The sequence below is a fragment of the Nomascus leucogenys genome, chromosome 4 (genome assembly GCF_006542625.1).
Source record: "Nomascus leucogenys isolate Asia chromosome 4, Asia_NLE_v1, whole genome shotgun sequence".
NCBI classification, from domain to species: Eukaryota; Metazoa; Chordata; class Mammalia; order Primates; family Hylobatidae; genus Nomascus; species Nomascus leucogenys.
In genome coordinates this window covers 83908311-83931386 of record NC_044384.1, presented here as the reverse complement: position 1 = coordinate 83931386, position 23076 = coordinate 83908311, and the positions used below count along the sequence as shown (strand labels likewise).

The 23076-nt window shown below is 57.5% G+C and overlaps 4 protein-coding genes across 6 annotated transcripts; 1 reads left to right on the top strand and 3 right to left on the bottom strand.

Moving 5' to 3' along the window:
• Nucleotides 1–1488: 1488 nt before the first annotated feature.
• PRDX5 (peroxiredoxin 5) lies at nucleotides 1489–4840 on the bottom strand. 2 transcript variants are annotated; one of them, XM_030811068.1, is made up of 6 exons: nucleotides 4534–4840; nucleotides 3064–3198; nucleotides 2141–2272; nucleotides 2030–2068; nucleotides 1865–1926; nucleotides 1489–1714 (listed from the first exon to the last, which is right to left on the bottom strand). In XM_030811068.1, the coding sequence occupies exons 1-6, from the start codon at nucleotides 4708–4710 to the stop codon at nucleotides 1609–1611; spliced, it is 651 nt and encodes a 216-aa protein (XP_030666928.1). In that variant the 5' UTR covers nucleotides 4711–4840; the 3' UTR covers nucleotides 1489–1608. The 2 variants fall into 2 exon arrangements, with proteins under 2 accessions (XP_030666928.1, XP_030666929.1); XM_030811069.1 differs by lacking the exon at nucleotides 3064–3198 and having other exon boundaries at nucleotides 4534–4813.
• Nucleotides 4841–4850: 10 nt separating this feature from the next.
• Nucleotides 4851–6236, top strand: TRMT112 (tRNA methyltransferase subunit 11-2). The gene is made up of 4 exons (XM_003274159.4): nucleotides 4851–5470; nucleotides 5558–5659; nucleotides 5776–5865; nucleotides 5955–6236. The coding sequence occupies exons 1-4, from the start codon at nucleotides 5345–5347 to the stop codon at nucleotides 6060–6062; spliced, it is 426 nt and encodes a 141-aa protein (XP_003274207.1). The 5' UTR covers nucleotides 4851–5344; the 3' UTR covers nucleotides 6063–6236.
• ESRRA (estrogen related receptor alpha) lies at nucleotides 6187–17439 on the bottom strand. 2 transcript variants are annotated; one of them, XM_030811067.1, is made up of 8 exons: nucleotides 17183–17439; nucleotides 16472–16633; nucleotides 15417–15753; nucleotides 8856–8972; nucleotides 8556–8684; nucleotides 8011–8178; nucleotides 7652–7921; nucleotides 6187–7220 (listed from the first exon to the last, which is right to left on the bottom strand). In XM_030811067.1, the coding sequence occupies exons 1-8, from the start codon at nucleotides 17420–17422 to the stop codon at nucleotides 6961–6963; spliced, it is 1683 nt and encodes a 560-aa protein (XP_030666927.1). In that variant the 5' UTR covers nucleotides 17423–17439; the 3' UTR covers nucleotides 6187–6960. The 2 variants fall into 2 exon arrangements, with proteins under 2 accessions (XP_030666927.1, XP_012351897.2); XM_012496443.2 differs by lacking the exon at nucleotides 16472–16633.
• Nucleotides 17440–18125: 686 nt separating this feature from the next.
• On the bottom strand, nucleotides 18126–23050 carry CATSPERZ (catsper channel auxiliary subunit zeta). The gene is made up of 5 exons (XM_030811066.1): nucleotides 22765–23050; nucleotides 22217–22538; nucleotides 19322–19401; nucleotides 19044–19110; nucleotides 18126–18354 (listed from the first exon to the last, which is right to left on the bottom strand). Exons 1-5 carry the CDS (start codon nucleotides 22783–22785, stop codon nucleotides 18251–18253), a joined length of 594 nt encoding a protein of 197 aa, XP_030666926.1. The 5' UTR covers nucleotides 22786–23050; the 3' UTR covers nucleotides 18126–18250.
• Nucleotides 23051–23076: the final 26 nt, after the last annotated feature.

Here is a 23076-nt window from a genome sequence, read left to right as displayed (position 1 = left end):
GCTGCTCACTAGCTTCAGAAATCCCACTGACCTCCAGGCATCCTCTCTTGTCCCCAATATTCCCCCCCTACTCCCACTACCCACCTTGCTGTGGCAGCATGGGATTGTCCCACCCTCTACCCCTAGGGCTATGGGGCTCTCTCCACCTCCCACTTAAGGCACCACTCCCACTGCCTCAAGGGTCATTTGCTCTATGAGGCCCTGCCTTGACCTTCTCCCTGACCTCTCAAGAGTGTGGCCTGCCTGAGTCAGCAGTGGGGGCTGACCCCTGGGGACCACTAGGCAAGAAGTGCCCGGGAACCAGGTATTGATGTGGTTCATGGCAGGGCAACTCCACAGGGTGATGGAATCCGGACTCCCTGTAGGTGGCTGAGAGGCAGCAGCAGTCCATACCTCACCGATTCTTGTGAGGGCTGTTACCACACCTGGGGCAGGCAGGCAGGCAGCATCGCGCAGGGTACAGAGGCCCCCTAGACTTCACGCAGTGGGGCCTCACCATCACACACGTGGCTTCCCTGCGCCAAGGGGCAGAGGCCCAGGAGCAGGGCCTGCCGTGGCAATGGCCCCCATCCCCACACCCTGCTGGTGTCCCCACTCGAGGCCCCTCACACCCAGCCACCGCTGGTCAGGCCTCACCACCATCTTCTCCCCTCCCCAGCTCACCTAGACTCTTCCCCCAGGGAGCCCTCCTGGAATGAGCAAGTGCTGTGCCAGAGCCCCTCTCCCTGTCCATCAGACGGTCCTAAGGTGACCTGAGCTCTTCCTGGGATGAGGGTGTGCCCAGGAGGGGTTCAGTCTGAAAGGACAGTGGGGCTGGGCCCCGGCAGGAATGCTGGGAGCCAAGGTTCCCACCAGGAGGTTTCCAGACTAAATGGCATCAGTCAGCACCCAGAGAGCAGGTACAAAGGCCACACTGTGCGCCACATGGCAACGGCTGGGCCTTGCCCTCTGTGCTGCCTCTGTGGGGACCGCTTCTTCCCTTCCTCTTCAGATTGCTGGCTCCTTCTCAGTGCTCAGTAACACCTGCCTCGAGGCCGGGCGCAGTGGCTCACACCTGTAATCCCAGCACTTTGGGAGGTGGAGGCGGGTGATCACCTGAGGTCAGAGTTCGAGACCAGCCTGGGTAACATGGTGAAACCCCGTCTCTACCAAAAATACAAAAACTTAGTTGGGCGTGGTGGCAGACACCTGTATTCCCATCTACTGGGGAGTCTGAGGCAGGAAAATCGCTTGAACCAGGGAGGTGGAGGTTGTGGTGAGCCAAGATCACGCCACTGCACTCCAGCCTAGGTGACAGAGTGAAACTCTGTCTCAAAAAAAAAACAACAAAACACCTCCCTTGAAAGGCCCTCCCTAGCTCCCCCTTAATTAAGCCATGACCCCCTACATTCTCCCTCAGCCCATCTGCGCCCTCACCACTCTCACCCAGTCTGTGATGATGCCAGAATGCCTGGTGCTTAGCGAAACAGCCATTCATAACCAAGGAGATGGACACAAACCACAAGTGTTTATTGTAGAAATCTGGCCAACATTCCAATTGCAGGGCCCTGGCACAGGGCTGGGCAGGTGAGATAGGGAGGGGTGGAGGAAGTGATCTGGCCTAGGGCCTCAGAGCTGTGAGATGATGTTGGGTGCCAGGCTGCAGGTGAGGCCTGTGCCATCTGGTTCCACATTCAGGGACTTCACTATGCCATCCTGTACCACCATGGAGAACCTGCCGGAAAGAGGGGCCCAGCCAGCTGCATCAGCCTGGGCTTGGAGGCTGGTCATGGAGACAGGTGGTGAAGAGCCAGGGGCCCAAGAGAACTCCAGAGAGGACTCTCCCCACACAGGACTCTCTCCACACAGGACTCTCTACTTTTACCTCTTGAGACGTCGATTCCCAAAGATGGACACCAGCGAATCATCTAGTAATAAGTCTGTCTCCTAAGAAGAAACAGAGAAAAGTGTCAGAAATTCCTGAAGAGGCCAAGGGCCTCCACTGCTCCCCACACTGCCATGTCCCTGTGGCGGTCAGGGGAACACTCACCTTCCCAAAGGCCCCAGTGGGATCAGCCAGGAGCCGAACCTGCAGAGAAAGCAAAGGTTACAAGAAGAATATCCTACCTGGCCCTGACTCCCTGCAGGCCCAGCACCTCACCTTGCCTTCCGCCTTGTGGGCTCGGCCCCACTCGCCAGTCACAAAGGCATCATTAACACTCAGACAGGCCACCACCTGGACTCCCTTGGCCTTCAGAGCCTCAGCCTGCTCCACAAACCCTGGCAGGTGGGTCTGGGGAAGGGGAAGAAAGGGTCGGCAAAGGGATAATTCCATCTGACCCCCAGCCCACCCTTCATCTCCAGGCCCTCCTCAGTGCTCTGCCTCAACACCTTTGATCAGACAATGAGAGCTGTCTAAACCATTCTATTTCCTTTTTGCCTTGGCCACTAGGAAGCTCAGAATGAAACCTAATGCCTTATGGTCCAGACATGAACTTTCCATGGGCAGAACTATGTCTTACTTATCTGAGTTGCAAGCACCTTCCACAGGGCCTGTCATTTAGCAGGACCAACAGGGGTGCTGGATTTAATTGTAATATGCTTTTCTCCAACATTCCTGGTACTGTTCCCTTTTTGTAGTCTCTACTTGTTTTCTTTTTCTTTTTTTTAAATTTTCAGACGGAGTCTCGCTCTTTCGCCCAGGCTGGAGTGCAGTGGCACGATCTCCACTCACTGCAACCTCCGCCTCCTGGGTTCAAGCAATTCTCTGCCTCAGCCTCCCCAGTAGCTGGGATTACAGGCGCCCGCCACCATGACCGGCTGATTTTTTTGCATTTTTAGTAGAGACAGGGTTTCACCATCTTGGCCAGGCTGGTTTTGAACTCCTGATCTCATGATCCACCCGCCTTGGCCTCTCAAAGGGCTGGGATTACAGGCGTGAGCTACTGCGCCCAGCTCTACCCAGCTCTACTTGTTTTCTGATGGCACTGAAATGCTTTTTAGGAGTCCTATCAGGACTGTGGAGGGCTTAAGAGCAACAAAAAAGATCCCAGGTCCTGATCTTCAGAAGGGGAAGGGCCTCACCTTGGAACATCCAGGGGTGAAAGCCCCGGGAACTCCAAACAGCACACCCTTCTTGCCCTTGAACAGCTCTGCCAGGTTCACCTTGTTTCCTGGCTCGCCTTCAAACACCTCCACTGCTGGGATGGCATCTCCCACCTAGAGGGAAGGACTCCAGGGTAAGGGGGGTGAGGGAGCCGGGGCAAACCAGAGGCAGGAAGGTGAACAGAGAGCCTGGCAGCTGCACCTGCAGGAGCCGAGGCTAAAACCCAGCAGGATACTCCAGCCCTGTCAGAGTTTCCAAGGGCCCTCCCTGCCCGCTCGCACCGGGTTACCCCATATCTTCCAAGTTTCAAGGTGGCCCTGCTCCTCTTAAGGGGCCATTGATGACAACAGAAAAAGGGAGGGAAGTCTTCCCCAAGTGTCGCAAAGGGTTGCATAACATGCGGTCTAGGTTACAGGAAAGGAGTGGGATAAAATGGGCAGGGGCTAGAGGGCTGTATTTGGGGGTGAGGAGCAGTCCCTGACAACACGGAGGGAGAGGATCTTGGCCAGGTCTGAGGGTCCCACCCTCAGGAGAAGGAAGAGGAAGGGCATCGGCAGGTGGAACGTTGAGGGAGGGTGTCCAGGCCCCTACACCCAGGAGGTGTAGAACAAAAGAAGGAATCTTTTGAAGGGGGAAGGATCCATCCCCAGAGTACTTGAGGGCTTCATGGGGCCAGAGTGGGTAGGGAGAGAGAGTCAGAGGTGAGGGAGTCTCTGAGGAGCTCAAAGGTTGGGAGCAGGATGAAGTAGAAAGGGAATGGGGTCTCACAGGGTTTGGGAGGAGAAAGGGGAAGGTCCACGGCCCTGGGGATGGTTCCAGGAGCTGAGTGAAAGACAAGGCAGAAAGGTGGGAATTCGCCATGGGAGGAGGGGAGGTCGCGGAGTGGGATGGGGGGAGCCCCCGCAGGGGCGCTAAGGGACAGCTGTTTCAGAAGATAGGGGAAATAAGGCCGGGAGTGGTGTCTGACACCTGTAATCCCAGCACTTCGGGAGGCCGAGGCGGGTGGTTCACCTGAGGTCAGGAGTTCGAGACCAATCTGAACAGGGTGAAATCCCGTCTCTATTAAAAATACAATAGCCGGGCGTGGTGGCTCGCGCCTGTAGTCCCAGCTACTCAGGAGGCTGAGGCAGTAGAATCGCTTGAACCCAGGAGGCGGAGGCTGCAGTGAGCAGAGACTGCGACACTGCACTCCAGCCTGGGCGACACAGAAAGACTCCGTCTCAAAAAAAAAAAAAAAACCACAATGCCTCGGGACTGTCCCGGGAGGTGAGGCCCCCACGATTGGCGAGAAGGGTGGGCAGCCACGAGGGCCTTCTGAAGGGATGATCCGGGCGGGCGGCGGGGAGGGGTCTGGCAGGCAGGAAATAAGGCGATACTCTCAGACCAGCGGGACGGGGATTGCCATGGGGGTAGTAGGGGATGTCAGGCCCGGCCGGGCCAGCGGTCACCTTGATCGGGGCCATGGCTGCAGCGGCTCTGCTGAAACTGCGGACCCCGCCAGACGCCCACCCTCTTTCACTCCACCGTCTTGCTGCCGCTGCCGCTGCCACAGACTGACCGGCTGCCCCACCGACGAGTATATAGCCCGCTGAGCGTCTCAGGGTGCACACGCCGGCTAGTCCCATACCCGCCCCACGACCACTTCCACTCCGCCCCCTGGCTGGGGCCACCGCAGCAGGCGGGGCACCGCTGGAGGCACAGCTGCGACACCCTGCGAAAGGCGGGCCTGGGCCGCCTCAGGCCACTGCGCAAGCGCGAGCGGCTACGCGTAGAACAGGGCTTCCGGGACCCTCGCCTCATTGGGGGCTGAACAGCAGACGCAACTACAAGTGGGGCAGAGCTTTCGGCACTGGAGCAGCTAATTTGCATATAGGAATGAGGTGCCGCTTGGCTTCCATGGGCCTAATTTACAGATAGGGCAGTATTTCTGCCCCTTAACCGAAAGCGGGGTACAGAAGACGACGGTGTTAGGCGCCAGTGTAGGAGTAAAATATGTTTATTTTGCATTCAACGAAAGCCTCTGCATTGCAGCTATTTTGATTTGCATATTACGAAGGAGTTGTGGCAAAAAAACAGCTGGGCGTGCGCCGTAGGAACCTTCTGCTGAGACGCTTCCGGTAGCGGCGCGTGACCCGACAGGTCTTTCACCTATCTACCTCAGCTCCCACAAACACGAGAAGTTCTAGCAAGTTCGCCACTTCCGGTTCTCCTGGCCATCCAATAGCATCGAGCGGAGCATCCTCGGAAGTGACGCAGCGGATGACGACGTCTTTCCGGTTCCGGCCTGGCGAGCGCTTGTGCGGCGACATGAAACTGCTCACCCACAATCTGCTGAGCTCGCATGTGCGGGGGGTGGGGTCCCGTGGCTTCCCCCTGCGCCTCCAGGTACCCGCCGGCGGCAGTCTTCCCTTTTCGGGCGGGATGGTGGGCCGCGGTCCAGTGCTTACCTAACTAAATTCCTCCGCCCTGCAGGCCACCGAGGTCCGTATCTGCCCTGTGGAATTCAATCCCAACTTCGTGGCGCGTATGATACCTAAGGTGGAGTGGTCGGCGTTCCTGGAGGCGGCAGATAACGTGAGGATCCTTACCCCGCCCGAGCATATCCCGGGGAGTGCGGGGCGGGCACACCTCAGCCGGGCTGAGGCGGGAGTTCGGGATGCCTGGAGATAATTTCGGCGTCTTGCCCACAGTTGCGCCTGATCCAGGTGCCTAAAGGGCCGGTTGAGGGATATGAGGAGAATGAAGAGTTTCTGAGGACCATGCACCACCTGCTGCTGGAGGTGAGAAGCGGCCCATCGCTTGCTTCCCGGGCCACCTGCCTCCCGCACTGAGGCTGCCAGTGCTCAGCTCTGTCCCTCCCCGCCCGCAGGTGGAAGTGATAGAGGGCACCCTGCAGTGCCCAGAATCTGGACGTATATTCCCCATCAGCCGCGGGATCCCCAACATGCTGCTGAGTGAAGAGGAAACTGAGAGTTGATTGTGCCAGGCTCCAGTTTTTCTTGTTATGACTGTGTGTATTTTTGTTGATATATACCCTGTTTCCGAATTCTGCCGTGTGTATCCCCAACCCTTGACCCAATGACACCAAACACACAGTGTTCTTGAGCTCGACATTATATATTTTTTTCTCATTAAAGGTTCAAAACCAAAAGCGGTTTCTCTTTGCAGCAAATATACATTAAAATAGAGTCTCTGTACAGCCAAGGGCTCTGGGCCCTGACTTGCCCCATGTCCCTGCGCCTCCCTGGCCAAACCCAAAAATAAATATAGTGTTATTGCTCTGCAGGGCATAGAGGCAGTGCTCTCCTGCCCCCTGAGGAGGCTTGTTGGGAGCTGATGGGGAAGCCCTGGCCACCCCAGGGGTCCAGGGGCTGGAGTCTGCTTGGAGTTATTGCTTCAAGGGGGGGCACTAATGCCCAATGCAAATGATGAGAGGAGGAGCGAAGGGGGCATGGGCCTTTGCTCTCCAAGTCCCACTCTGCTCTGAAGAGGGGGTAGGATTAAGCAGCAGCAAAAGCATCACCCACAGGGAGACTGTGGCCTCCATCCCCTTCCCTCCCTGAGATAGGCTTCTGCCTCCCACACATCCCCTGCAGCCCCCTATGGCTTCCGCAAGGCCCCCTAAGCTCTGGGGGCACGTTATGGCTTGCAAGGGGCAGCAGTGTGCCCAGAGCCTGGACACACGTTCCCAGCTTCTGACACCCCCTAGGAGGGGGAGGAGAGGGCGTGGGGCCTGCTCCCAGGGGCTGATGGCATTGCCCTGGCCCTGCCAGCAGGCTGTGGCACTGCCCAGACCCCAGCTCCGCCCCAGCCCTTGGGGCTGACCCCATGCTAGGCAGGTCCTGCCAGAACCCCCACCAGTCCCACCCCTTGCCTTAGTCCATCATGGCCTCGAGCATCTCCAAGAACAGCTTGTGCATGGGCACCTTGCCCTCCAGCTTCACCCCATAGAAATGGGCCAGCACTTTGCCCGCTGTCTGGCGGAGGAGCGGTAGTGTGAGCAGCAGCCTGCCCGCCCGCCGCCGCTCAGCACCCCCTCCGGGGCCGGCCCGGCCGGCTTCGTACTCCAGCAGGGCCTCGTGCAGAGCTTCTCGCAGCTGCTCCACAGCCTCGGCATCTTCGATGTGCACAGAGTCTGCAAGAGAGGGGCGTGGTGTTGGCCTGGGCTATCTCTGGCAAGGGCACTCCCCACATCTTGAGCACTGCGGGATGGGGCCTAAGGAGGAGCCAAACGAGGATTTGTTGATTGGTTGACTGAGAGGCACCACTCACTGCTGCGGCTCGTGGGCCAGGACCCCACCCTTTCTCCCTCAACTGTGGCCACCTTATACCCTCCCCACCTTCCCTCCCACTAAACTTGACTTTTCTGCATTAGCATGGTACTAGGCCTCAAAATCCTGTGTGCAGTTTGGAGCCTGCACTTGGCTTGCTTTTTGACTTTGAGCAAGTCATTGTTCTTCCCTAAGCCTGTTTTCCTTATCTGCAAAATGGAACTGTGCCACCATCACTGAGTTAAAAACCTGAAGACCTTATGGAGACAGCTGTCAGTGCCTGCCCCAGACTCACCTGAATTGGCAAGGGCCAGGGCCTTCAGTAGAACATACTCCTCTCGCTCCAGCCGCAGGGCCTGCAGCCGCCGCACTAGTTGCAGCAGGGCAGCCCCAAGTTCCCCCAGGCCAGCTGCCCGTGCCCCCTCTTCATCCAGGACTAAGTCCTCAGCGAAGGCCAGCTCATCCTGCAGTGGCAGTGAGCGCTGGGCCACACCCAGCACCAGCACCTCCATCCACACGCTCTGCAGTACTGACATCTGGTCAGACAGCGACAGCGATGAGAAGCCTAGGAGGCAGCGGGGAGCGGGCCTGGCTGAGCAAGCGCACCAGAGCCGGGCCCGTTCAGGGCAGCCCTGGGTCACCTAGGCCCTTTACCTGGGATGCTCTTGGCCCAGCTGATGGTGACCACGATCTCTCGGTCAAAGAGGTCACAGAGGGTAGCCACGGCTGGGAGGTGCCCATCAGGGCCCGCGGGGTCAGGCATGGCATAGAGCTTCTCAGGCTCAACCACCAGCAGATGAGACACCAGTGCATTCACTGGGGCTGCAGTGACAATTAGAGGACAAGAGTCAGGAGCACTCGAATCTGTCGGGCCTCAGGGGTCAAGCATCTTCCCACAGTCGCTCCCCCTGTGGCCTTCCTCAGTAGCAGCTGGCCAGCGACTTCCCTCCAGGGAAGAGCGCTAACTAACTCTTTCCCAGGGAAAGCCCATGTCTTTGTGGACAGGCCGTGAGTGTTGGAAAATCGTCCCTGTTCCCAGTCCTACTTTTCCTGATGCAGGAAAAGGCAGTTTCACATGTCTTGGGGAAATGAGTGAGTGAAGAGACGAAGGGGAAATACAGGTCCCAGTGCCCAAGGTAACTATGATGCCACACATAGGCCTCCCGTTTCCTAGCCCCAGGGACCCACAGTGCTCTCACCTGTCTTCCGGGGGCCTCCAGCGACTGCCAGGGGCCCAGCAGGGAAGGGGCCCGGGAAGGGCAGTGGGTCCACCTCTGGCCGCCGCTTGTACTTCTGCCGCCCACCCCGGACGCGGTCCAGGCGCACTCCTTGAATTGTAGGACAGATAGGACTGTGACTGTGGTGCTGTGGGCAGGGTGGGGCTTGCTCTCCAGAGCTGTCCTCCCCGAGTCCACTCACCAGAACTCCCAGGCCTCACCCCCACCTGGCCCGGGTCCCCGACTCCCCCAGCCCTCACCCAGCCCCTGCCCAGCGCTCACCCTCCTTGAGCATGCCCACCCGCAGGCACTTGGTGAAGCGGCAGGCCTGGCAGGCCTTGCGTCTCCGCTTGGTGATCTCACACTCGTTGGAGGCTGGACAGCTGTACTCGATGCTCCCTGCCAGGAAGAGGCAGGGCTCCAGTGGCGGCCTCCCAGGGCCGGGAGGGGACCCAGCTGACAGGAGAGCCCTGACTCTCCCCGGGCAAGCACAGGTCTGGGGGTACGGGGAGGAAAGGGAGAGCAGGCGGCCATGAGCAGGCAGGGAGGGGAGTGGCTGCTGGGTGGGGGAGCCCTGCCTGGATGAGGGAGGAGCTGGACCAGGCAGCGGGGCTGCATCTCGGCCCCGAGCCCCATCTCTGGACCACACTGCCCTCATCTGCTGACATCAAGGGCCACAAGGACCTCTGCATTGCTAAATCCAGTGGTCAATTCTCAGTCCTCATGTTACTTGGCCTAAAAGGAGGATCTAAGGCTGCTGATCACTTCCTGCTCCTAGAAACACTTAAACACTGTCTTCTTTTGCTTCTAGGACACCATACACTCTGGTTTTCCTCCCACCGCGCCAGCCACTTTGTGGTTTCTGTGCATCTTCCCAAGCTCTTCCATCCAGACTGCGAGGGCTGTCCTTGGAGCTCATCTCCAATCCCATGGCGATCTTCCCCAGCCGTGGGGCTCTCACGTTTCTACCTCTAGCCTGTACTTGCTGTGAGCTCCAGACCCATCTCTCCAGCTGCCTCCTCGACATCCTGCATGTCTAGAAGGCATCTCGGACCAAACACAGCCTACGTGGACTCCATGTGTTCACTTGCCCAAGAAGAAACCTAGGCAGAATCTCTGGTTCCTCTCACACCCCACATCCAAGCCACCAACACATTATGGTGGGCTTTACCTCCTCCAAGGTCCAGAATCCACCTCCTGCCCCTGGCAACTACTTCCACCCTCGACCGGATAGTCACTGTCACCTCGCCCCTCGCTGGCCTCCTGCTCTGTCCCTGCTTGCTCCAGTCTGTTCTCGACACAGCAGCCAAGAGGGTCCTATTAAGCCTCCATTACATCCTGTACCTCCTCTTCTCAAAACCCTCTGCGGATTTCCCTTCTCTGAGTCCAAGCCAATGCGAACCCACGTCCTCCCAGGCCTATGCCCCTGCTTCTTGCCTCCTTTTGACCTCTGCTCCTTGCTCTTGCCTCCTCCATGTTCCTCAAACAGGCCCTGCCTGGAGCTCTGGTCCTGAAGTCCACACAGGCTCCCTCACCTCCCTCTGCTCACTGTCACCTTGGAGGTCTTCCCTGGCCACCCTGTGACAATGCCAGATCCCTTCGCAGAGTCCTCCTAGCCTCTGAGCCCTGCTTCTGGTTTCTCTTCAGCCCTCAGCCCACAGAACACGCTGCATATGCACTCACCTATCTCATTTATTATGCCTCCCCCTTCAGTGGCAGCTCCACCGGGGCAGGAACTGGCCCCAGCACTAGCAACGAGGCCTGGCACATGGTGGGTGCTGGCGGCCCTCCAGGCCTCACAGGGCCCCGCAAGGACCAAATGACACAGCTAGACAGCAGGCCGCAGCACGTTTCTCCTCGCAGTGCATTTTCTCCTACCTCCTACTTGGGCTTCTGCACTCAACTCAAGACACCATGGCCGGGCGCAGTGGCTCACGCCTGTAATCCCAGCACTTTGGGAGACCGAGATGGGTGGATCATCTGAGGTCAGGAGTTCGAGAACAGCCTGGCCAACATGGTAAAACCCCATCTCTACTAAAAGTACAAAAATTAGCTGGGCGTGGTGGCAGGTGCCTGTAGTCCCAGCTACTCAGGAGGCTGAGGAAGGAGAACCACTTGAACCAGGGAGGCAGTGATTGCAGTGAGCCGAGATTGTGCCACTGCACTCCAGCCTGGGTGACACAGCAAGACTCCATCTCAAAAAAAAAAAAAAAAAATTAGCTGGGCATGGTGGTGCATGTCTGTAATCCCAGCTGCTCGGGAGGCTGAGGCAGGAGATCGCTTGAACCCGGGAGGCAGAGGTTGCAGTGAACCGAGATCATGCCATTGCACTCCAGCCTGGGCAACCAGAACGAAACTCTGTATCAAAAAAAAAAAAAAAAGGCCAGGCGCAGTGGTTCATGCCTATAATCTCAGCACTTTGGGAGGCCGAGGCAGGCAGATCACGAGGTCAGGAGTTCGAGACCAGCCTGACCAACACGGTGAAACCCCGTCTCTACTAAAAATACAAAAATTAGCTGGGCATGCGCCTGTACTCCCAGCTACTCAGGAGGCTAAGGCAGGAGAATCGCTTGAACCTGGGAGGCGGAGGTTGCAGTGAGCTGAGATCATGCCACTGCACTCCAGCCTGGCGACAGAGTGAGACTCCGTCTAAAAAAAAAAAGAGGCCGGGAGCGTAATCCCAGCACTTTGGGAGGCCGAGGTGGGCAGATCACGAGGTCAGGAGTTCGAGACCATCCTGGCTAACACGGTGAAACCCCGTCTCTACTAAAAATACAAAAAAAATTAGCCGGGCGTGGTGGTGGGCACCTGTAGTCCCAGCTACTTGGGAGGCTGAGGCAGCAGAATGGCGTGAACCCGGGAAGCGGAGCTTGCACTGAGCCGAGATCGCGCCACTGGACTCCAGCCTGAGCGACAGAGCAAGACTCCATCTCAAAAAAAAAAAAAAAAAAAAAAGACAAGGCCTCTGGAGCCTCAGAACCAGCACCTCCCCTTCCTGCACAGACCACGGCTGTAATAAGACAAGTCTGTGCAACTCACTGTTGCCCAGCCCTCCCCTCTGCCAGGATGTAAACTGCTTGAGGGCAGAAACAGCCCTGCTTCAGCCCCAGCTGTGTCCCCAAGGCCTAGAACACTGGCCAGGACAGCAAAGAACAGGTCTGTGCCGAGCAGGGACTCTGGCTACCACATACCTTTATGACCTTGGGCAAGTCCCATACCTAACCCCTCGAACCCTCAGTTTCCCAGCTGTAAAAGTGCCCCACAGAGTTGGGTTGTGAGAATTAAAGGGGATAATATGGGCAAAACATCTAGCATGGTTCATGACACCTAAGTGCTCAATATATAATTCCTATTCACAGCCAGCACACAATAAATATTTGTCAATAGTCAACATACAGTGAGGGGCCCCAGGGTAGGTAGGAGACACCTGCACCCTGGCCGGCTGGCTCACTGGTCTTCAGAGCGGGAAGGGTGCACAAAGTTTTAGATTAGTGGATTTTGGCCAAGTTAAAACTTGCTGGATTGGCTGGGCGCAAGGGCACACACCTGTAATCCCAGCACTTTGGAAGCCCGAGAAGGGCAGATCACCTGGGGTCAGGAGTTTGAGACCAGCCTGGCCAACATGGTGAAACCCCATCCCTACTAAAAACACAAAAATTAGCCGGGCATGGTGGCAGACACCTGTAATCCCAGCTACTTGGGAGGCTGAGGCAGGCGAATGGCTTGAACCCTGGAGGCAGAGGTTGCAGTGAGCCACGACTGCAGGCCATTGCACTCCAGCCTGGACAACAAGAGCAAAACTCCATCTCAAAAAAAAAAAAAAAAAAAAACTTGGCCGGGAGCAGTGGGTCACACCTGTAATCCCAGCACTTTGGGAGGCCAAGGCGGGTGGATCTTGAGGTCAGGAGATCAAGACCATCTTGGCTAACACGGTGAAACCCAGTCTCTACTAAAAATACAAAAAATTGGCCAGGCGTGGTGGCAGGCGCCTGTAGTCCCAGCCACTGGGGAGGCTGAGGCAGGAGAATGGCGTGAACCCAGGAGGCGGAGCTTGCAGTGAGCCGAGATCGCGCCACTGCACTCCAGCCTGGGCGACCGCGCGAGACTGTCTCAAAAAAAAAAAAAAAAAAAAAAAAAAAAACTTGCTGGAATGTCACAATCAGTCATTCCGCGTCTGTCCAAAGTTCGGTGTTATTAGTAATAAGCAGAGGAAGCAGTCTAACATTGAAGAGCTCAGCTCTGGACCTATACTGAACCAAGTTCAAATCTTGGTTCTGCCATTTCCTAGTTGTGAGACTTCAACAAAGTTTCAAATGCCTCTCTTAGTCTCAGTTATAAGAGTACTGACACCTTATAGGGTTGCTATGGGGACTAACTGAGATCATAAAAGAACACAGTGCCTAGCACAAGGTAAGCACTCAAGATTTTTTTTTTTTTTTTTTTTTTGAGACAGACTCTCACTCTGTCACCCAGGCTGGGAGTGCAGTGGCACGATCTTGGCTCACTCCAACCTCCACCTCCTGGGTTCCAGCAATTCTTCTGCCTCAGCCTCCTGAGTAGCTGGACTATAGGCACCCACCACCACACCGGGCTAATTTTTGTATTTTTAATAGAGACAGGGTTTCACCATGTTGGCCAGGCTGGTCTTGAACTCCTGACCTTGTTATCCTCCCATCTCAGCCTCCGAAAGTGCTGAGATTACAGGCGTGAGCCACCACACCTGGCCTTTTTTTTTTTTTTTAATTATACGTGTTATAGCCCCCAAAGTAACCAATGGTTACATGAAAGCAGAAATAACAGAAATAATAGGCCCTTCCCAGGCAATGCTTAATGTCAGCATCTTGCTCATTCCCCCGAATTCTGATAAGCCTTCCTGAGTGAGAAAAAAATCAGTGACTTTTAAGAGCAGAGATCCCTGTAAGTCCTTTTTTTTTTTTGAGATGAGAGTGTCTCATTCTATTGCCCAGCATAGACTGCTGTGGCATGATCTCTGCCTCCCAGGTTCAAGTGATTCTCCTGCCTCAGCCTCCCAAGTAGCTGGGATTACAGGCACTCACCACCACGCCCTGCTAATTTTTGTATTTTTAGTAGAGACGGGGTTTTACCATGTTGGCCAGGCTGGTCTCGAACTCCTGACCTCGTGATCCACCGGCCTCGGCCTCCCAAAGTGCTAGGATTACAGGCCATGAGCCACCAAGCCCAGCGTTTTTTGTTTTTTTTTTTAGATGGAGTTTCACTTTTGTTGCCCAGGCTAGAGTGTAATGGCGCGATCTGGGCTCATTGCAACCTCTGCCTCCCGGGTTCAAGCAATTCTCCTGTCTCAGCCTCCTGAGTAACTGGGATGACAGGCGCATGCCACCATGCTCGGCTAATTTGTATTTTTAGTAGAGACAGGATTTCATCACATTGGTCAGGCTGGTCTCAAACTCCTGACCTCAGGTGATCCGTCCGCCTCGGCCTCCCAAAGTGCTGGGATTACAGGCATGAGCCACCACACCCGGCCTTTTTTTTTGAGACGGAGTCTCACTCTGTCACCCAGGCTGGAGTGCAGTGGCGTGATCTCAGCCCACTGCAACCTCCGCCTCCTGGGTTCATGCCATTCTCCTGCCTCAGCCTCCCGAGTAGCTGGGATTACAGGTGCCCACCACCACGCCCGGCTAATTTTTTTATATTTTTAGTAGAGACGGTGTTTCACCGTGTTAGCCAGGATGGTCTCGATCTCCTGACCTCATGATCCACCCGCCTCGGCCTCCCAAAGTGCTGGGATTACAGGCATGAGCCACAGCGCCCGGCCTTTTTTTTTTTTTTTTTTTTGAGACGGAATCTCGCTCTGTCACCCAGGCTGGAGTGCAGTGGTGTGATCTTGGCTCACTGCAACCTCTGCCTCAAATCTTGGTTCAAGCAATTCTCCTGCCTCAGCCTCTCAAGTAGTAGCAAGTAGCTGGGATTACAGGCACCAGCCACCATGCCCAGCTAATTTTTTGCATTTTTAGTAGAGATGGGGTTTCACCACCCTGGCCAGGCTGGTCTTGATCTCCTGACCTCAGGTGATCCGCCCACCTTGGCCTCCCAAAGTGCTGGGATTACAGGTGTGAGCGACCGTGTCCAGCCTTGCCTGTTAGTCTTTTTAAAGTTGGGTGCTAAACTATGATGTAGCCCCTCTCAAGTACTGATAAAAATCTGCCATGTTTTGGGAGGCCGAGGCAGATGGATCATTTGAGGTCAGGAGTTCAAGACCAGCCTGGCCAACATGGTGAAACGTCGTCTCTACTAAAAATACAAAAATTAGCTGGGCGTGGTGGTGCACACCTGTAGTCCCGGCTACTCAAGAGGCTGAGGCAGGAGAATCTCTTGAACCCAGGGGCGGAGGTTGTAGTGAGCAGAGATTGCACCACTGCACTCTAGCCTGAACAACAGAGTGAGACTCTGTCTCAAAAAAAAAAAAAAAAATTTATAATTTGCCTTGTGTTGGTGCTACTTTGGGAAAATTAAGAAAAAGGGGACATGTTCTATGCTGGGGAGAGGTCAGAAGCGGCCAGAAACAAGAACAAAGCTTAGGAACAGACAGAGGCTGCCTTGGACTCTTTCAGAGCCACTGTAGAAGGTGCTGGGCCTAGAGTACCCAGGTGGTACCCTGAGCTCACTCATATCCCTGCAATGCATCCGCACACCCAGTGCTTTTACCATACTTCTCAGGGAAAAGGTGTCTCTGGGAGGTAGAGGGACTGGAAACACCAGATTGTTAGCCTCAAGTGGTGCCACGGCCATCTGGGGGCCTACTGCACCCAGCAGTGTACCCAGAGGGTGCAGGGCAAAGGACAGGGGAGTGGGCTGGGGGCTCACCCTGGATGGTCCTCTTGAAGAAGGCTTTGCAGGCCTCACAGGATGCCACACCATAGTGGTAGCCGGAGGCCACATCCCCACAGACCAGGCAGAGGCGCTTGGGCAGGGAGCTGAGCACCAGCTTCCCACCGCCCTGCTCGCCAGGCCCAGCCCCCTCCCCATCCTCCTCTTCCTTGTGGCCTGGGAGGCAGCGGGTGGGAGCTGGACCAGGGGCCAGGGCCACAGGAGGCTCAGTCTCCGTCTCCGAGGAACCCTTTGGACTGTCAGGGCTGGCCGGCTCTGCCTTGATGCAGAGAGGCTCAATGCCCACCACCTGGCTGGACATGGCGCTGGTCACCTGCAGGGAGAGACCCGTAGGTTTGCAGGGAGGCACTGGGATGGGGGATGGGAGACACTCTGCCACACGGGTTGCCCAACCTCGGGCCTAGGGCCACGCTTCCAAGCCCAGCAAGGGGGGAGGAAGGGGGGCAGAGTCCAAGGAAGGACTGTCCAGGAACACTGCCCCCTCCTCGCTGTTGCCATGGAAACAGAGTCTTCAGGGCCAATAACTGACAGCAGGTCTCCCCCTTGGGAACCTGGGGGAGGCTAAGAAAGCCCCTACTCCCACCCAGGCCAGGGAGCAGGGTAACCGTAGCCCCAGGCAACCTTCAACCCCACCTGGAATCCCTAGCCAGGAGCAGGATACTTCCCAGTTTTCTCCAGATGTTGCGGGGACCTCTGAGACCCTGCCCTCATCTGGGTATTCTGCACTGGAGAGCAGACCCAAGGCCAGTGGACGTGCTCACACCGAGTTCACACACTCCACTCACCGGGGTGCTCAGGAACCCCACAAGCCCACGCAGGCTCGCTCTCTGCTGGGGGCTTTCACACTTGCACCGGCCTTCCCAAACCCGTGCTCACTCCTGCGCACACTTGTGCTCACACACTTTTCCTGGAGCGCACACCCCATCCGCGAACTCAGTCAAGGCTCATGATCACACACAGTCTCACTAGGTCTCCCCACATCCACACGCACAGGCACGGACTCATGAAAACACCTACAGAGCTTTTCACACCTGACACGCGGCTGCCCTCCTGCCCCAGCATGCCGATCCCAGGCACACGGCGGGCGCCGCTCCACCTCCTCGCGACCAGCCTGCAGGTCCACTCTTATACTCCCGCTGTCGCAGAGGCCGCCACCTCCCGGGGCGCTGCGTCCCGCCCCAACCTGCGCACACCTTTGGGAAGTTGCCTAAAGTTCCTACGCCTCCCCCTCCCCGCCCGCGGGAGACCTCTACCAGGTTATCAGGAAGTAAGTGGGGAGAGGCAAGGAGGAGGAAGTTCTCCCCTGCCGGTGCGATGACCTTTGACCCAGAGAGGAGGGTGGCCCCAGGCCCCTTCGAGCGCCCCCACGTGGTCTTCAGAGCCCCTTCCCAGACATAGAGCCCTCCCCGTCTTCCACGCCGGCCAGCCCCAGGGACTTCGACAAGTGCGGGATTGAACCCTGCCCCGGGGCGGGCTGGATCGGAGGCCCAACTCTGACCCAGGTCAGGACCCGCAGCCAGAGCCAGATCCTGCCCCAGGCCAGCCCACCAGGACTCGGACGCCGGATCCCGCCTGAACCCTGACCAGTCCGACCCTCGACTGGGTCCCAACCGTGGCCCGGACTGGCCCCAGAGTCGGACCCCGCCTGCAGCCCGCCCCGCCCGCCTCCCTGCCGCGCTCGCACATGGCCCCCGCGCCCCGCCCGCCCACCCCCGCGGCAGCGCTCCCCTCCGCCCCCGGACCTGGGGCTCCGGCAGCGCGGTCGGGCAGGCATGGGGACCGAGCGGCCCGGAGTGCCAGAGTGAGCCGGGGGCCGCGAGCGGCCCCTCCTCCGCCGCCTCCTCGGGCCGCGCCGCCCCACCGCGCCGCGTCCCCTCACTCGGCGGCGCCGCCGGCTGCTTGTAGGACACAAAAGGACATCGCGGCCGCTTCCTACTCCGCTTCCTCCAGCTGACAGCGGGGGTGGGGCCGGCCGTGCGCATGCAAAGCAGGGGGCGGGGCCCGGGGGTCTTATGCTAATCAGACCAGCGGGGCGGGCGGCGCCTGCGCGCCCGGACGAGTCGGGGCGGAGCCGGCAGCGCCGCGGGCGGGCCTTCGCGCAGGTCCCGCCCCGCAGCCCGCCAAGCCACTGCGGCGCACATGCGTACGCGGCCCCTGGGGGGGGCGGGGCCGGAGACGCGGAGGGCGGGGGCAATAGAGCCGTGAGCAAGTGGGGCCAGAAGCGCTCTTTCGTAACAGAGGAGGCGGGGCGCGCTGCGCGCCAGAGGAGCGGGCGAGGCGGTGCAGGCTGCAGTCGCGGAGCCAAGAGGCCACTTACATATGAAAACGCAAGGGCGGGACGAGTGGAGAGGCTGGACCTGCTACCTATGCTTGAGGGGCGGAGCCTAGCGCGCCGTCTCGAGGAGGGAGGTGCTGCCCCGTTCCCCCTACCCTCTTCCCCCAAAGCGACACCAACTGGGCACTCGAACCGTAGACCCAGTAGCGCCACAGAGCTGCGGAACTCGGGGTGGGTGAAGCCGACTTAAAACGTGCAAGAAGCCCAGGATTGCGAGTCCCGGAAGGTAGGGCCGATAGGGCCCGGACGGAGAAAGCTCAAGGTCACTGCGGTGACCGAATGAAGGTCACGGGGAAGGGCGGGGCCACGTGCGTCCGCCTCACGCGGGCTGTCATGCACTGACTGACGGACCCATGCATCGACTCTTTTATTTCTTTAGGACTCAAATTCCACTCGGATGGGGTCGGCCTTGGGTCTGGGGACCGGGCAGGCACGGGGCTGGTTCGGGTCGTTGCTCGACCCCAAGGTGGCGTTTTTAATTCACGTACAGCCTCTTGCTCCGGCGCTTCTTGAGCCCCTGGATGTATCGCTGCAGCTCCTTAGTCAGGAAGTGGTCCCTGCCGATCCCTAACTGGTAGCCTAGGAGGAGGGCAGAGCTCGGCTCAGGGCAGTGAGCAACCGAAAGGTCTCCCCACCAGCGGGCGCCGCCTGTGTGATTCGAGGAACCGCAGATGATTCGAGGTAGCAGCAGCGCAGGGCACTCAGGTCTGTGTTAGCCTGGGGAACTTTGCATCTCTAAGGGTGCTGAGTGTTAAGGTGGAAGATGGATGAGGTCAAGGCTAGGGAAGACGTTGCAGGCCTGAACTGGGGCGGTGGTAGCGAGCAGTTTGCCCACCTTCTGGACCAGCCACCAGCTGGCCCTTTATCACCGCTGGGCTTTCCTACCCCAGCAGCAAAAGTTCACCCACATAATCCACTGTCCAAAGGCTCCTCACAACTCCCCAACCAGAGGGAGTCGAGGCCACACCAAGGCGGTCATCCCACTGTGCAGGTGGAGAAACAGCCACAGAAAAGCCTCCCTCAGCTGGAGAGGGGCTGCACTCAGCCTGGAGCCCAGGCCTCTGCCCATCACCACATGTCCCGCACTGGGTCTTCCTGTGCCCAGTCCCTCAGCTTTTAACTTTTATGGGGCCCTGGGAATACTTGTGAGTGCCAAGGGCATCTGACAAGACATAAGGCACCCTGAAACCCCACGCCCCTGGGCCCCAGCCCTGCAAAATCAACCAGAATCTGTCGTGGGAGTTCTTGGGGGTTGGCGGGGAGCTCACTCCGGAGGGCTTTGGTGAGGATTTCCAGAGCTTCATTCTCCATGAGTTCCATCAGGGGCAGTGGCAGCTGGAGAAGCAGCAAGAGGCTTAGGCATCCAGGGGTTTCATCTCTGCCCACAGCTGAAATGCCCCCACCTCCTCCCTGTGCCCCCCAAACCCCCAACCAGCCTGCCTGCCCCTCCACTCTGCCAACCACTCCCAACTTTCATATCCTATCAACCCCCAATTTGCCTATCCCCTACCCCACTGAAACTCCCAGTCTCCCCAGCCCCTCCAACCCTGCTCTGCTGCTCTGCCCAGTAGGCTCGATGGGGCATGTGCTTCGCAATATTGAGCGATGACATTGAGGAAGACTTTTCTGGGAGAAGAGAAAAAAGGGTTAGTCATCTGCAGACTCCTGGGCCTTCCCTGGAGCAGAGGAGATGGGTGGGCACCTTGTGAGAGGGAATGGCCTTCAGAGACCAGCTCCTGGTGCAGCCTTGTGGTCAGCATGGGACAGAGGTTACAACCCTGGGCTTTAGAGCCCCACCCACCTGGTTCCAGTTCTGACTGCCCCACAGTGTGACACTTAGGACCAGTGACTGACACTCTCTGACCCTCAAGTTCTTCATCAGTAAAATGGGGTAATAAGAACAGCTCTTGGCCGGGCGCGGTGGCTCACGCCTGTAATCCTAGCACTTTGGGAGGCCGAGGCGGGCAGATCACGAGATCAGGAGATCCAGACCATCCTGGCTAACACGGTGAAACCCCGTCTCTACTAAAAATACAAAAAATTAGCCGGGCGAGGTGGTGGGCGCCTGTAGTCCCAGCTACGCGGGAGGCTGAGGCAGGAGAACGGCGTGAATCCCCGGGGACGGAGCCTGCAGTAAGCGGAGATTGCGCCACTGCACTCCAGCCTGGGTGAAAGAGCGAGACTCCTTCTCAAAAAAAAAAAAAAAAAAAGAACAGCTCTTGGCCGGGCACGGTGGCTCATGCCTGTAATCCTAGCCCTTTGGGAGGCCGAGGTGGGCGGATCACAAGGTCAGGAGTTTGAGACCAACCTGGCCAACATGGTGAAACACCTGTCTCTACTAAAAAGACAAAAATTGGCCGGGCATGCTGGCAAGTGCCTGTAATCCCAGCTACTCGGGAGGCTGAGGCAGGAGAATCACTTGAACCAGGGAGGCGGAGGTTGCAGTGAGCCGAGATCGTGCCACTGCACTCCAGCCTGGGCGAAGAAGTGAGACTCTGTCTCAAAAAAAAAAAAACTAAAAAAAAAAAAAAAAAAAAAAAAAAAGAACAGCTCTTGGCTCTTGGCCAAGCGGTGGCTCACGCCTGTAATCCCAGCACTTTGGGAGGCCAAGGTGGGCAGATCACAAGATCAGGAGTTCAAGACCAGCCTGGCCAATATGGTGAAACGCCGTCTCTACTAAAAATACAAAAATTAGCCAGGCATAGTGGCAGGCGCCTGTAATCCCAGCTACTCAGGAGGCTGAGGCAGGAGAATTGCTTGAACCGGGGAGGCGGAAGTTGCAGTGAGCCAAGATCGCACCATTGCACTCCAGCATGGGTAACAGAGTGAGATTCTGACTCAAAAATAAATAAATAGCCGGGAGCAGTTGGCTCACGCCTGTAATCCCAGCACTTTGGGAGGCCGAGGTGGGCGGATCACGAGGTCAGGAGATCGAGACCATCCTGGCTAACAAGGTGAAACCCCGTCTCTACTAAAAATATAAAAATTAGCCGGGCGTGGTGGCAGGCACCTGTAGTCCCAGCTACTCCAGAGGCTGAGTCAGGAGAATGGCGTGAACCCGGGAGGCGGAGCTTGCAGTGAGCCAGGATGGCGCCACTGCACTCCAGCCTGGGCGACAGAGCGAGACTCCGTCTCAAAAAAAATAAATAAATAAAATAAATAAATAAAAAATAAATAGCTCTTTATGGAGGTTGTGAAGTTGGAAGGTGACAATCCAGGGGAAGCCCCGTGCCTGGCACACAGCAAGTGCTCAATATGTGACCATTGTTATACTGTTATTGGTTCTGACTCTTTGATGAAGTGGTTTGAGGGGGTGCCAGACAGTGCCCAGCACGTAGTAGGGGCTTAGAAATTGTAATCAGCAACTAACTAATGGAAAGATGTACACCTCCTCAACCAGCACAAATCATAAGACAAGGAGTTAACTCTTGCAACTGGTGGGATGATTCCATTAAAAACACAGGTCTCGCCGGGCATGGTGGCTCACACTTGTAATCCCAATACTTTGGGAAGCCGAGGCAGGAGGATCACTTGAGCCCAGGAGTTTGAGACCAGCCGGGGCAACGTGGCGAAATTTTCTCTACAAAAAACAAAAAATTAGCTGAGCGGGGTGGTTCCGGCCTGTCCTCCCAGCTCGGGGTGGTGGGGGTGGCTGAGGTTGGAGGATACCTTGAGCCTAGGAGTTTGAGGCTGTAGTGAGCTATGATCACAACACTGCACTCCAGCCTGGGCGACAAAGCAGGACGTCGTCTCTAAAAAACAAAGGCCGGGCGCAGTGACTCAAGCCTGTAATTCCAGCACTTTGGGAGGCCGAGGCCGGCGGATCACTTGAAGTCAGGAGTTCGAGACCAGCCTGGCCAACATGGTGAAACTCCGTCTCTACTAAAAATACAAAAATTAGCCGCACGTGGTGGCGCGCGCCTGTAATCCCAGGTACTCGGGAGGCGGAGGTTGCAGCGAGCAGAGATCGTGCCATTGCACTCCAGTCTGGGCGACACAGAGAGACACGTCGTCTCAAAAAAAAAAAAAAAAAAAAGTGGGAGGCGGGAGGATCACTTGAACTACAGTGAGCTATAATCGCACCACTGCACTCCATCCAGCCTGGGCGACAAAGTGAGATCCTGTCTCAAAAACAAAACAAAACAAAACAAAAAACCCCCGCAGGTCCTACCACGGGGTCTTTGCGCCATGTATTTGGTGCGTCCTTCCCCGGACTCTGCGCGCCACGACCGAAAGGCCTGTTACAACGCTTGCCCGGGAGGGGGCGCTCCAAGAATGCCTGGCGGATTGAAAGGGCGAAAGATTCGCGCGGGCGCCTATCCCAGGGAATCCTAGAAACTTGGATCCCATCAGCTTCCCCCCATTTTACAGCTCCAGGAATTGAGTCCCTGGCCAGCTTATTGCCCTGCGGGCGCCCACGGCCTGGCGAGGCCACACTGACCGGCCTCGATCTGGGATGCGGTGTCCTTCTCCCCCAGATTGATTTCCATGGAGCTGTCACGGTGCAACTCCAGCTCCACCAGCGCGTGCTCGTCCAGTTCCTCCGGCTTGTGGCTGGCCTTGTACCCCTCGTCCAACGAGCCGCACCCCGGGCGCGGGGTCTTGTTAATGATGCGGCCCTCCTCGTCGAAGCCCTCGCAGACCTCGGACAGTGGCATGTTCAGCTGTGCCTGGGACAGCGTGGTCGTGATCCACAGGTCCCGAGTGTCGCTGTGCACGATCTCCTTGTCCGAGCCTCGGCGGTCGGAAGACTTAAGCGACACCTGTGGGCCACATACAAGGAGGGAGCCAAGGGTCGCGGATGGCTGGAGCGGGAAGGAAGAGAGGGCTGGGGAACTGAGCCGGACCCTGTTGGGGATCCCTTAGAGCGTGTGGTTGGGTGGGGGCTGCGGGCAGCCAAGGCTGAGTAAGAAATAGCGCCAGGGGCCCGAGTCGGACCAAGGGTGGGTTGGCAGCCGACAGGGTAAGGGGCCCGGGGACAGGTCTTACTTTCGAAGGCTTTTCCTCCATGGTTCTGCCCCAACGGACCCAGACGCCACAGGCCTCGAGACGAGAAGGGGGTCAACGCTCCAGGAAGGGGGCGGGGCAGGGTCTCTCGCGCTGGGAGAGTTCAAACGACAGCCCTCCACGCGAGATGCCATTCTCTCTCCCCTGTCTCTCCCTCCCTGCACCCCACCCGCCAATGTGTCTGCGGAGGCTGGAGACGCGCAGCCCATCCCGGCTGATCCCCACGCCAGACCCTACCCAGAGACGCGGGCCTGAGAGGGGCGAGACTTGACCGACCTGGGTGCCCGGGGACCC